The 13,779-nt window shown below is 34.9% G+C and overlaps 2 protein-coding genes across 2 annotated transcripts in view; one reads left to right on the forward strand and one right to left on the reverse strand.

Moving 5' to 3' along the window:
• Positions 1–13,779, reverse strand: part of LOC105212472 (uncharacterized) — a 124,146-nt gene that overhangs the window by 96,832 nt on the left and 13,535 nt on the right. The window lies entirely within an intron of this gene.
• Positions 1,528–4,377, forward strand: LOC105212521 (P protein-like). The gene has a single exon (XM_011184530.3). It carries the CDS (start codon positions 1,668–1,670, stop codon positions 3,855–3,857), a length of 2,190 nt encoding a protein of 729 aa, XP_011182832.2. The 5' UTR covers positions 1,528–1,667; the 3' UTR covers positions 3,858–4,377.

Genomic DNA, 13,779 nt, shown 5'->3' on the forward strand with positions numbered 1-13,779 from the left:
TATTGTATAATAAAGAAATAAATTGTTTGAGATTTAGTAAAATAAACTACTAAATCAAAAAAAGAGATAATAATATCAAATGATAATTAGTAATAAAAATATGGTGCTAAAAAATTATAAAATTTATTCTAATACCAAAGTCAAGGTCAAGTTCATACTCTTCGCTACCAAGGACATAATGGTTCTATGATTTACGGTAATTTTTTGTTAAACAGTCAGAATTATTTTCAATGAAGTCATCGTTCTACATGCCCTTAACCTTAGGAAGGGATTTCTTATTCTTTTATTCACATTGTAACCCAGCTTTTAGTTAGCGCGCTGAAATGTAGGCAATATTTTTCACATATAAACCAGAATTATGATAAAGCATGTGACTAATAGCAAAACTGGTCAAAAACATTGTTCTCTGAGTAATTGTGGTATTTTTTAAATTTTTCACATTTTATTATTATATTAATTTTCAATTTATAAAAAAATGTTTCAAGAAAAAATATAATTTTTATTTATTTAAATACTATAATAGACTGATTATTTTAAAACTGTTAACAACAACTTTTTAAAAAAGTATTTAAAAAAATTAAACTTTTCAAAAAATGATTTAAAAAATTATTTAAAAAAATTAAACCTTTTAAAAACCGATTTAAAAACATTAAAATTTTTAAAAAATTATTTAAACAAATTTATGAAAAAAAATTAAATATAAAAAAAAATTAAAATAAAAAAAAATTAAAAAATTATTTTATCAAATTAAACGTTTTAAAAAATTATTTAAAAATAATATGAAAAAAAATTTAACTTTTTAAAAAATTATTTAAAAATAATTAAACCTTTTAAAACACGATTTAAAAACATTAAAATTTTTAAAAAATTATTTAAACAAATTTATGAAAAACAATTAAATTTAAAAAAGAAATATTTTAAATAAATTAAATAAAAAAAAAATATTTAAAAAAAAAATAAAAAAATTATTTTAACAAATTAAACGTTTTAAAAAATTATTGAAAAATAATATGAAAAAATATTAAACTTTTTAAAAAATTATTTTAAAAAATTAAACTTTTCAAAAAATGATTTAAAAAAATGATGAAAAAAAATTAAACTTTAAAAAATTATTTGATAAAAATTAAACCTTTTAAAACATTATTTACAAAAAATTAAAATTTTAAATAAATTATAAAAAAAAAATTATTTTTAAAAAATGTAAACCTTTAAAAAATTATTTTAAAAAATTATGAAAAAAATTAAACTTTTTAAAAAAATATTTAAAAAAATTAAACTTTTAAACAATTATTTAAAAAAAATACACTTATTAAAAAAATTAAATCTTTTAAAAAATTATTTAAAAAAATTAAAATTAATTAATTTTTTAAAATAATGAAAAAAATATTAAACTTTTTCAAAAATTATTTTAAAAAAATTTTAACTTTTAAAAAATTAAAATTAAAAAATATATATTTTGTATGCACAAGTTTAACAATTTTTCTCGCACCAACAACACTAAATATTAAATATCTCCAAACCTTGAAAAGTATAAAAAATGTCAAAGCTTTCAATTCATTTGCCATTTCAGAAATTCAAACACTTTTCTAAAAATATATCAACATATTTTGTTTTAATATAGAAAAGTCATTACAAGTGTAAGATTTTAGTGAGAACTAATCGAAAGAATGGCCAACAAACGCGAGGAAGATGACAAAAGTGATGAAGATAATTTGGACGATGAAGAATTGCCGGCAGCAAGGAAAAAAAAGATAACAATAAATGCACCCGAAGAAGACGAAGAAGTGTCAGCCTCACCCAAAACTAGACTACAACTGGTTTTTTATTACACAAAACTTGTATTTCTATGTAGCATTTGGCTTATAATAGCAGTGTTACTGCCAACGATGCCCTCTGAAAAGAACGACGGTTGTCTAACAACGATTTTCCCGAAACAAACAAAAACCATAATTATCGATCCGAAGTTTACCACACGCGATTCGCTAGGCATAAGGGTGTACGGTCCCTTTCTTGTTAGTGCGCATGCGACGAGTGTCGATCAAGGTGCAAATAAGCATATGAAAGTTACGCTGGAGAAAGTGCTTTACGCTGCGGATGGCGAGAGTATAACCAATGTCATAGTTGTTGCGAAAATACAACACTTTTTGCTCAGCATCAGCGAGCAAACAGCCCCTACCGCGCCAGTGAAGATGTACGGCTATTTTGGCTTAACGAATTTCTCCGTGGCAGAAACAAAAAACAAAGTGCAACTGCGTTTACGGTTGGAAACGAACATCGATACAGAATTGACGATAAAATATTTTGTGGAACGCGCCTTGGATTCGAACACTTGCATTGTACTCGGTGCCCTGGTATTGGCATTCCTATATGTATCGATAGTTTGGGAGCTGGTGAATCGCACCTTCGTCTCGGTGATAGCGGCCACGTTAGCCATTGCGATACTTGGTTTTATGCGGGCATGGCCCGATCTCACCAAAATCATAACCTGGATGGACACAGAAACATTATTGCTACTCTTTGGCATGATGATATTGGTTGGCGTACTTGCGGAATCGGGCATTTTCGATTATTTCGCCGTGCAAGCATATCGTATGTCGCGCGGTCACATTTGGCCGATGGTGAACACTTTGTGCTTCTTTACCGCCACGCTGTCGGCGTTTGTGGACAGTGTCACCATGATGTTGCTCATAACACCGCTCATTGTGAAGCTGTGCGAAGTGATGCAGGCCGATCCGGTTTTGGTGTTAATGTTCCTGGTCATCTATGCCAACATAGGCGCTGCTTCGACGCCAGTCGGCGATCCGCCGAACATCATCATCACAACGAATTCGTTCATTGCCTCGCATAATGTGCATTTCGGCAACTTCATGCTGCACACTTTGCCGTGCGTGCTGCTAGCATTGGTGCAAACTTACATACAGATACGTTTGACATTTCGGAAATTGGGTGTACCGTATATGGCGGACGCACAGAGCGAAATGCGCATGGGTACGCATGCGTGGGAGCGTGCCGCTGCCGCCATACAGCCCTACAATACGGACACGAGACAGCTGCGAGATGTGCTTATACAGAAAGCGCACCGCGTTAAGCGACACATAAGAAGAATAGGTAGACGCCGAACCACGACGGCCGATTATCATGAGACGCTCGACAATCTGCGTTCCTCCTATGGCATACGCAATAAAATGCTGCTCATCAAGTCGGTTATTGCATTTGCTTTTGTTATGACGCTGTTCTTCTTGCACTCCGTGCATGGCCTACATCAGTTAACGCTCGGTGAGTGCGCACTAATGGGCGCGATATTACTGCTGATCCTTGCCGATGTGAACGATATGGAGGCGATTTTAGGACGTGTCGAATGGTCGACGCTCATATTTTTCGGCTCTTTATTCGTGCTTATGGAGGCGCTCACCGAGATCGGCATCATAGCTGTGCTGGGGAATATGGTAGAGGATTTAGTGCGTTCGGTGGATGAGAAGCAACGCTTGTTTGTCGCCTTACAGCTGTTGCTTTGGGTCTCGGCAATTGCTTCGGCATTCCTCGATAATATACCGGTGACGACAATGATGATACGCATTGTGATATCGTTGTCACAGAATAAGGAACTCCATTTGCCGCTGCATCCATTGGTTTGGGCGCTGGCATTGGGCGCATGCTTTGGCGGCAATGGCACCTTAATTGGCGGCTCTGCCAACGTGGTGACAGCTGGTGTTGCCGAACAACATGGTTACACATTCACTTTTAAACGGTTTTTCATCGTAGGCTTTCCTATCATGATTGGTAATGTGATCATCACATCTATATACCTTTATGTGTGTCACATCGTGTATGAATGGCATGATCCACCTATAAGCTAATTTCATTAATTTTAACTTAAGCATGGTTAAGTTAGCAGCTAATATGTATTTCGTTTTATTTATTAATATTTTAAATACATAAGTTAAACCAAAAATTCACTCAGTTAATAAGTTTTTTTTTTAAATAAAGGCTTAATGTCATCAACACCAAGGCTTATTCATTTTGCATAGTATTAGCCGGTTGAAAGAACAAGTGAAGCATTGTTCTTCTTCGATTGGGTTTTACTTCAGAGAGAAGTTCTCCACCAGATAGTACCGCATTGAACAATTTCAACATTAGTAGTTCTGAATTCTTAAAGATCCTCAATTTTTTTCAGCTTCCTCTAACAAGTCCTTAAAAAGCGTTCTTATCAGATTTTATAACTTCGTTCGTCTAGAAAAATCTTAACTTAGCAAGACTGATCCTTCATTAGATTTCAGAACTGTCAATATTTTCGGTTTATGGCGGTTTTGAGGAAGAAGAAAATATCTAATACTTTAAGGGGTTACATGTGTTTTGTCGGGTAAAAGATGGCATATTTTCAATGTTTTTTTTTTCATATAAAAAATCATTTACTTAATTCAAACTTTTTTCTGTCTTATAGATACATATTTAAAGAATAATTTCTGAAATTTTCAAAAAAAAAGTAAAACTCCTCCATTGTGACATCATTTTCGGTGACCCCTCGGACGTGACCCCTCTGACGAGCGTCCGCGTTGTCAGCATAACTCCTGATAGGATCATCCAAAATGAAAAAACAAAAATAGGTGTTTTAGGTAAGACCATAATCTCGTGCTTGAACGAAGGAAATATAAAAAAGTGAAAATTGGAATTTTGGCAGACATTTTTCCAAAAAAATAAAAATTTCGGTCAAACTTGCTTGACATTTTATTTTTGTTAAATAGTTGTAATGAAAAATAAATAAAATTCTTCGTTCAAGCACCAAATTTTATCAAGATCGGTTGAGTAGTTTTCGAGTAAATTTGACAACCGACTTTGAAAACACGGTTCCGAGAAAAACGCGCACACCTTCCAAAGGCTGTATCTCCGAAACTATTATTCGGATCGACTTGAAAATTTAAGACAATATTCTTGAGATGTTGTAGAAATTAATAAGCCAAAAAAACAAAAAATCGATTTTTTGAATCCACGAAACCCATGTAACCCCTTAAAATAGTGTCTACCGACATTGACGTGTGGAACTTAGTCTTTGAAATTGTAAAATTAATCATTAATTTCGGCCAACTTGGTATTAAAGGTCAATTGTAAACTTCCTGGCTATAAAGCTACACTAAGGTCTTACCAGTTCGTTGAAGACGGGCACTAGTTATTCATACAACATATGTCCTATAATCTTCCGTTGATCTCATGATATTTAGATCAGCTCTTTTGTGGATTTCAATCAGCAGAAATAACTCCTCTTAATCCGAATTAAATTGAAAAAGGTCAGGGCTAACCGAACTTACTTTTCGTCTAAATTTACACCCTGTTTTGACTCATTGGAGCGATATTTGTTATAGTACTTTGAACGGATCACGATCTTTAATCACTTTTCACGAAGAGTGAAGATCATGTATGTTCCAATATGTTTCCAGCTGTTCATACATCGTTCATATATATCCGTGTAACCTCTGGAAGTTTTACTAAAACTAACTTATGTTCATCATCGGAAAAATAGCTTCGCGACAGCTATTTCCCTCTGGAAAATAGGCAATATATCTAGGAGTAGTGGAGTCTTTAAACGTGAGACTAAAATCGTATAGGTCTAAGTATTTACTGAAGTTACGTGGAGTAATATCCGAAGTAGTAAATAATTGGTTAAATGATTTTACAAAACTAAAAAAGATTGATTCGTCATCTAAGAACGATCTTGAAAACATTACTAGAACTGTGACGTCTGCCTATGCTTCTAAGCTATACCAGCGAGCGTCATATGAATTCTAAGACTAATGAAACGCCAGCTTGCCAGTCCAGTAGAAAGATTGTAAGGGACATTAGCAGCTCTCAACGATACTTTGAGTAGGAAGAGGGCTAGATGAGCGATAGATACTTGCAATCCATTCTAAAATTCGCTCTATATTTCTTACAGCTCATCAATGAGCCGATTTCGCGCGCGTGAATATCAAATGCAATTAAGCGCTCACCACATACATGGTATATGTACATATATATCATTATATGTATAAGTATATAAATTGAGGTGGGAATATCTTTGGCCGCATGGCATCAGCATAGCATCGGCAATAATAGTTCGATCGTGAGATGCGTGACTTGCTGCCGTACTGTGTATCATGATTTTGCTCATTGATGGCCCGGTGATGTGCCGTTGATGCAAGGAATTTAATAGGAACGGACGGTGCGATGCGCGCCGCTTTGCGCGGCACAAACCGAAGCAAAACAAATATTGCAGGCTACAGTTCTTTGAATGCTTTCCATTTTCGAAAATTAAATGTTTGCCAACTGCAACAGCCGCAGCAGCAAAATGCAAATTGCAAAATCAACAACAACAGCAACGAAATTTGCAACAGTTTTTGTGCCGCGTGTTTACCGCTTAGTGGGATTTGGTAACGCGGCGCATCTGCATTTCTCGTTTTATTTGATTCCGTTTTCTGTTTTTTTCACTTTTTTTTACTGTTCTCAGCCATCAACTCGCTTTGTGTGGGAACAAATATAGACGGCCGAAAGTTGGCGCGTTATTGAAACAGCAGTAAGGCAACATTTTAAAATTGCTACGCCTTCCTGCCACCCCACCTTCTCACCGTACATATACACATACGCCTTTATAGACGCCGTTAGAGACGCACGCGGCGTGAGCGACTCTTTGCTTGTGACCGCAACGCATTCTCGCAATGCACTTGTTTGTTGCGGTTTTCCGCAACTTCTTCAATGTCGATCTGTTGTGTGGTTTTAAATTTCCCAGACGCATGCGAAATTCCTGCTGACGGTAGTAGGAGGCGTGGCCTGTGAAATAACATGCTTGCGTATTTGCCGAACAAAAAAATAAAAACAGAGTGCGAAATTGAAAAGATGATGCTGATGAAAGAATTCGAAAAAAATACTTAGTGGGAAGGTAAAGCACCGTGCATTTCTTCGAAGCTCAGGCAATCAACAACAATATGTTGGTTGCGGAGACCGGAGCGCGAAACTTTTGCTAAATTTATAAAATTTAAACTTGAAGAAAAAAATATAAATGTATTTAAGAGAGAATAACGAAAAGTAAGACGTGTATAGGGAGATGTCTTAGAAACTATATATTTGATTCATTCCGAACGTTAAGTTAGCACCAAAGTTTAGTCCTGACGAATATTATCGTTCAAAATCAAACCTAAAAAAGGCGTAGACTTCGTATTTCCAAATGTTGAGATTTATAGGTATTTTCACAAGAACATGAATATCGCATTTGAAGACTTGGGATCATATAACCATTCCAGGAATCTGCAGATGTTCATCGGTTATCAAAATGAGGCTAATTTATAACTTTTGGAAAGAGTTTTAAAGTGAAAAACTGTCTCTCAAATTTTATAGGTTTTTATATCTGTAAAATCGCCTAACATCCACGACTTATGTATATAAGCTTGAAGCTTCTGATTCTAGCTTAGCCAAAAATTAAATATATGTATGTATGTAAATATATAGTATTCTGTCTCCGCGGGAGAGCAAAGGGTCACAATAAGATTCCTCCATTTATTATGATTTTGTTTTGAATCCAACTTTATTGGATTTTCCCATGTCCAAATTTCTTCTCCAGGTTAGAGGTCAGGGTCGGCCTTTTCTTCGGCTACCTTATGGATTCCAATCGATAGCGTTCCGGAACAATACATCTGGATCCCGTCTCAGAACATGCCCGAACCAGTCCCATTTTTATTTTGAACCATTAACTGATTCACCAAATAAGTGAAAAGCTGCGTTCTAAACCAATTATATGCCTAGGTGTAGCCTACTTTTTTGACATTGTCTCTATCTTTTCCTCTTCTAAAAATGTAATTCTGCATGAATTTGGACGAGAGTTTAATGCGCTTTTTAAGAGATATTTGAGAACAAATTGCAAATAAAGTTGTTTCAGAGAAGTCATAGTAATAGATAAGCGTGGTTTGGTTTTTGGGACTTTGACATTTAAAATAAATAAAAATAATGTGGCCCCGAAACATAATCAGCATAAAGAAACTCGGCAACCTTCGTTCGATTCTTAAAAGAAACGATTATTAACAATGACGATGCCATCTACTTTGTCAAATAGCATACAGTCGAAAATCTCCAAAAGTTTCGGAGCTTCTGTCTATCAGTAAGTCAAAATGTTACATTCCAGAAACGGTAACAAAAGATCATTTACATCAGACAAGTTCTTTGTTTCAATATTAATTGAATTTAATCTGCAACTGTTGCGTAACATTTATTCTGGCCACATTTAATGGCAGACAATTAGCTGCCATTTGTCGAAACATGTTTACAACAAAAACAAAAAGTTTTGCAAATTATCCACACCTCTTTAAACAGCTGGGAGCGTCTATATATACAAAAGAACATACAACAACAATTAGTAGAACACAACAATAACAACAAACAAATTTTAAAACATTTTTAATTAACGAATGTAAAAGTTTTTGTAAGGTTGAGTGAATTGAGTTGAAATGTTGAATGCGGTCGCAGAACGCGGTTTCCGCGAGCCGTGGAGAAAAGGATAATCGCGGAAGTAATACGACGAGAGGAAGGATATTCCAGTGGAATGGTTAAAGTACGCTGCATTGCAGTTGCCACACTTTGTTGATTTACACGAATTGTTTGTTGTTGTGCTTGAAAATGGTATAACAATAAGTTTAATTTGGCAAAATCGTGATTTTTTTTTTTTAATTTTTAGAGGTAAAATATAAAGGATGAACAAGATAAGAAAGAGCAGATTTATTTAAAATTTAATCGAAACTAAAGTTCCTGTTAAGACCCCAAATTCTCCCAAAGAGTTAATTATTTTATATAAAATACCTGTTTACACAGGGTGGTCCACATAATGAATTATTTTCGGAATGAAGCTAAGCTTTCAAGAATGTGGCGACGGTCCCATAAACTTCTTCCAAATGATTTTCTTTATATTCACATTAGGCACTGTTTTCATACTCTCGCAACAAAGTTGCTACGAGAGTATAATAGTTTTGTTCACATAACGGTTGTTTGTAACACCTAAAACTAGACGAGCTAGATATAGAGTCATATATACCAAAGTGATCAGGGTGACGAGTAGATTTGAAATCCGGATGTCTGTCCGTCCGTCCGTCTGTCCGTCTGTGCAAGCTGTAACATGAGTAAAAATTAAGATATCTTAATGAAACTTGGAACACATGTTCCTTGGAGCAGTGAGAGGATTGAAATGGGCGAAATCGGACCATTATCACGCCCACAAAATGACGAAAACCAAAAACACATAAAGTGTCATAACTAAGCCATAAATAAAGTTATAAAAGTAAAGTTTTTTTGGAGAAGTGAGCGTGACCCCGCCCACAAATCGATTATTTATATATAACTCGTAAACCAATAAAGCTATATAAACCAAACTTTCTGCGGTCGGTTCTCTTACGTACCCCACCACACACCATGAAAATAGTTGAAATCGGATAATAACCACGCCCACCTCCCATACAAATGTTAGGATGAAAATTACTAAATGTGGGTTAACTCACTAACGAAAAGCGGCAGAAGCACTAAATTTCACAGAAATAATAGTAGAAGGAAGCTGCACTTAGATTTTTTTACAAAATGAAAAATGGGCGTGGCATCGCCCACTTATGGGTCAAAAACCATATCTCAGGAACTACTCGACAGATTTCAATGAAATTCGGTATATACTATTTTCTTTACACCCTGATAACACTGATAAAAAATGAGCGGAATCGGTTCACAACCACGACTACTTTCCTTATAACTCAAATTTGAATTCCACCTGATTCCTTCGCTTTATCATGTATACATAAGGAACCAATGAAGATAGTGGAATAAAACTTTTCACAAATAGTACATATCATCTCTGACTTCAATTGTGAAAATATTGTCGAAAACGGACTATAACTTTTTAAGGCCCCAGATATCGATCATGTTGAACTCAGCGCCTAAGGGCAAATTTTAACCGAAAGTTTGGGTAAATCTCTCAGATATCTCAATTTAATTCAGAAGAAATTGTTTTCATCTAATAATGTGTCTCTATTCCAAAAATTATTAAAATCGGGTCATAACATCTCCTAGCTCCCATATACCTAATTATAGGTTTTTCAAAAATACGGTGGGCTTTATTCCGCATATATGTATCGGTTAATATGTGAGATATCTTAGCAAAATTAAGTGAGCGTATCGTCTTGGATATAGTGTACCTTGCTGATGAAAATGAATGAAATCGGTTCAGAAATTACCTCAGCCCTCATATACTATATATGACGATTTTCGCTAGTGACCTTTTATGAATAGTTTCCGTAGTAAGTCTGTGTATATCATAAATTTTGTAAGGACCACCCTATATGACAGGCGTTCGTACCCACGACCAACCAAAAGATAGGCATTCAAACCACTTTTAATGATTTCCTTCATTAAATACAATACAATTTTAATATTCATTCATTCATAACAAGCGACAAATATGGCTTAATATTTATTTAAGCATGTCCCATTAGTCGATTATGCCATGTTCAAGCCTACAGCGCAGCAATCGCACCCACGAGAGTGTTTATATGTATGAATACGCCCACATATTCAAATTGTACACATTCGTAACTGCACATTTCTAGTGTTATTCAATTAAAAGTGCTGCGCATTAGGCACCGAGGTCAGGTTTAACCCTACAACAACAGCCCCCATGTCGATATAGATAACACACATACATACACATATACTCACATGAAAGCTCTATTAACCAATAATGCCATGAATTTGCTCGGAAATAAATTTCCAGTGTCTCCTGCAGGATGTTGCCAACATGAGCCTTTACATTTGTAAATACATATGTCGCACATAAAGTACGCAGGGGAGCCTACAGTGTAAATTCATTGACACAAGACAACCCTTCCAGCACTTAAATGCACCTGCTTTCAGTGTGAAAATAAATAATTTTGCCAGTTTGCTACGTTGGCTCGAAGGACCTTATTTACTGTTTAGTGTCGTAAATTCATGTTACAACAACAACAACAACAAATAGTTGTAACGCACCACGGTAACGACAACACCAGATTATATGACCAGAATTAATTGCATTGCAAGAAAACAGACAATACAACAACAACACTAATAAGTATATATACATATATACTAGCACAGCAACTGCTTGCGTAACAACGCTTTGGCCTGCTCTGTTATGGACAGCACACTTTTACACTAACAACAAGTGTTGGCATCAGGGTTGATGATAATTCAATCAGCGGTGCGGGCAGCACGTGCCAAAGTCGATATTTCGTCTCAAGTTTATGCAAAGGATTTTACCTGATTCGCTTAATTGAAAGTCGATACATTGTACTAAGTAAATGCCAAAGAGGCTTTAAGTGCCAGTCTTGAATATTGATTTTGTCATACCTAAGTTTTTTAACGTCGACTGAGTTAATGTGTCTAAGGAATATCGTGGAATAGAATAAAACATACAGTATTTAGCGAGGACAAACAGTTCAAGAAGGTGTAAGAAGATACTAATGAAGAGTAAGTACATAGCAAGACCAATGGAGAGGAGTAAGAAAAGGTGGAGGGAAAGCTAAATGATAATGTATACCGTTCTTGGACAACTTCGATTCTCTATTTGAAAGTGTTTAAGCGTCTAAAATATGCCTAGAAAAGAATACCAGAAATTCAAACTGTGTTCGAAAAATAACGGAGAATTCATTCATCTACATTAATGTAGTCCCCTGTTGATATTAGGCACTTATGCCAACGGTTCTTCCAATCGTCGAAACATTTCTCAAACTAGATTTTTGAGGTAATTTTTGGTTCTTTCAGCGATTTCGCGTATACTGGTAAAACAGCAGTCCTCTCTTTATTTTTGAAAAAGGGAAATAGCCTCACAAAACCATCCCTGGCGAATATGGAGGCTGGAGCATCATTACAGTATTGTTTTTGGACAAGACGTTACGTTATATTTGAACATATCTGAACAAAAATAGCCCAGGTCCATAATTTTTCTTAGACACACAAATAGGAAAAATTACATTATCGAGTTATACTTTTATGAAGATAAGAAAAAACAAGAGCATTGATACTACAATATAATATCGTCGTCTAACGAGTACAGTTCCCGAAAATTTTGGTAAAAATGCAAGAGTGATATTAACTGATCATCACTGGCATATACCTAAATTTCTCTAAATATTAGAAACATATATATGATCCGAAAACGAAGCACTGGATCTAATTAATTACGAAGAAGGAATACTTTTTTGGTAAAAGAAAATTTTTTTGCGGAATTAAGAAATTTAAAAGCCTAACTCTTACAGAAAGGTTTACACCATTCAGTATATTGACAAGATACTTTTATTGGTCATAAGCTACAGAAATTGAAACATATAGAATTGCTCAATAAAATACAATAATTTTATTTGCCGCAATATTTAATTACTTTTCCCAGCTAAACAAAAAATAAAAAAATACCTATAAACCAAAGCAGCAGCGGATAAGTCACGACTCACTCTTCGGCGCGGCTGAAGTGCAGCATACGGACCGCCCTTCCTTTACCTACGTTCCCTTGAAAACAAACATACATGTATAACAGCGTATATCTATCTACTTTATAGAGTAGGAACAACTTTTTCGTAACTTAGCCATTCAGCTGCGCTTGGTTGAATTTGACATGCCCGCATATTTGCACGCCAACCGATAATTATCGCTCGCGTCGTAAATGCGGTCAGAGGTTGCGCGCAGCAAACTTTTAGCCAGGCCAACACACTGCGGCAACTAAATAAATACAAAAACAAAAGGAAACGCTTTTACTCTTTGGTTTTTCGTTTGTGTTTTTATACACTCGCAACAAAGTTGCTATGAGAGTATAATAGATTAATTCGTATAACAGTTGTTTGTAAGTCCTAAAACTAAACGAGTTAGAGCCCTATTATAGGTTATTAAAAATAAAATCGAAAAATTCGAAACTAAACCTGACCAACACCTTTCATATAAATTAAAACAATATACTCGATTTTTCGAGAATTTTTATGAAACTTTCATTGTGAGAAAGCCTATCGCTTATAGTTTTAAAAACTTTAAATTTAGGCAACTGTCTCCGTACAAGAAACTTGTCAAAAATGCAAAAATATGGAAATTAAAGAAAATCAATCTCAGCGCTTTGAGGCCCATAAGTATTTCAAAAATTAAAGCTTTGGGACTTGTATTATGTGCAAATAATAACTGAGAGATTTTACTATAGATATAGACAATGTTTTATTTTTAATGAACTTGTGTAAAATTTTATGACTCCAAATCCAAATAGAGCTGAACTCAAGTGACTCCTTAAAAGTTTAACAAACCTGCACTCACGTAACCACAACATGACATAATCTCTCTTGTCCTGAAGAAAAATCTATAACCTTACACTTTACCTTAAAATAGAAACCAAGCTTGCCTTATCGTAACCCCACTTACTTCACTCCTAACCTCACATAGCATTTGAAAATTTAAACAAACTGAGTCTCACCTGATCCTTCAAAATTTTAAAAACTTGATCTCATGTGAATCCTAAACTATTCCCCAGCCTGACTCAAGGCTCCCTTCCAAATGTAAACAAATCTGACTTCACTTGAATCCTCAAAATATAAACAAACTGTAGCGACCAAAGTCGTTGAACATTTAACTTCATTAATTAAATATATAATCACGTCCAGGAACCCTTCAACATGTAAACAAACCCGTGCCAAAAATCAATGACCTCAGCCAAATGTTAACAAACCCTGACCAAAGGGCAATGACCTCGACCAAAATGTAAACAAACCTTTGCCT

The sequence above is a fragment of the Zeugodacus cucurbitae genome, chromosome 4, assembly GCF_028554725.1.
Source record: "Zeugodacus cucurbitae isolate PBARC_wt_2022May chromosome 4, idZeuCucr1.2, whole genome shotgun sequence".
In the NCBI taxonomy this organism is placed as follows: Eukaryota; Metazoa; Arthropoda; class Insecta; order Diptera; family Tephritidae; genus Zeugodacus; species Zeugodacus cucurbitae.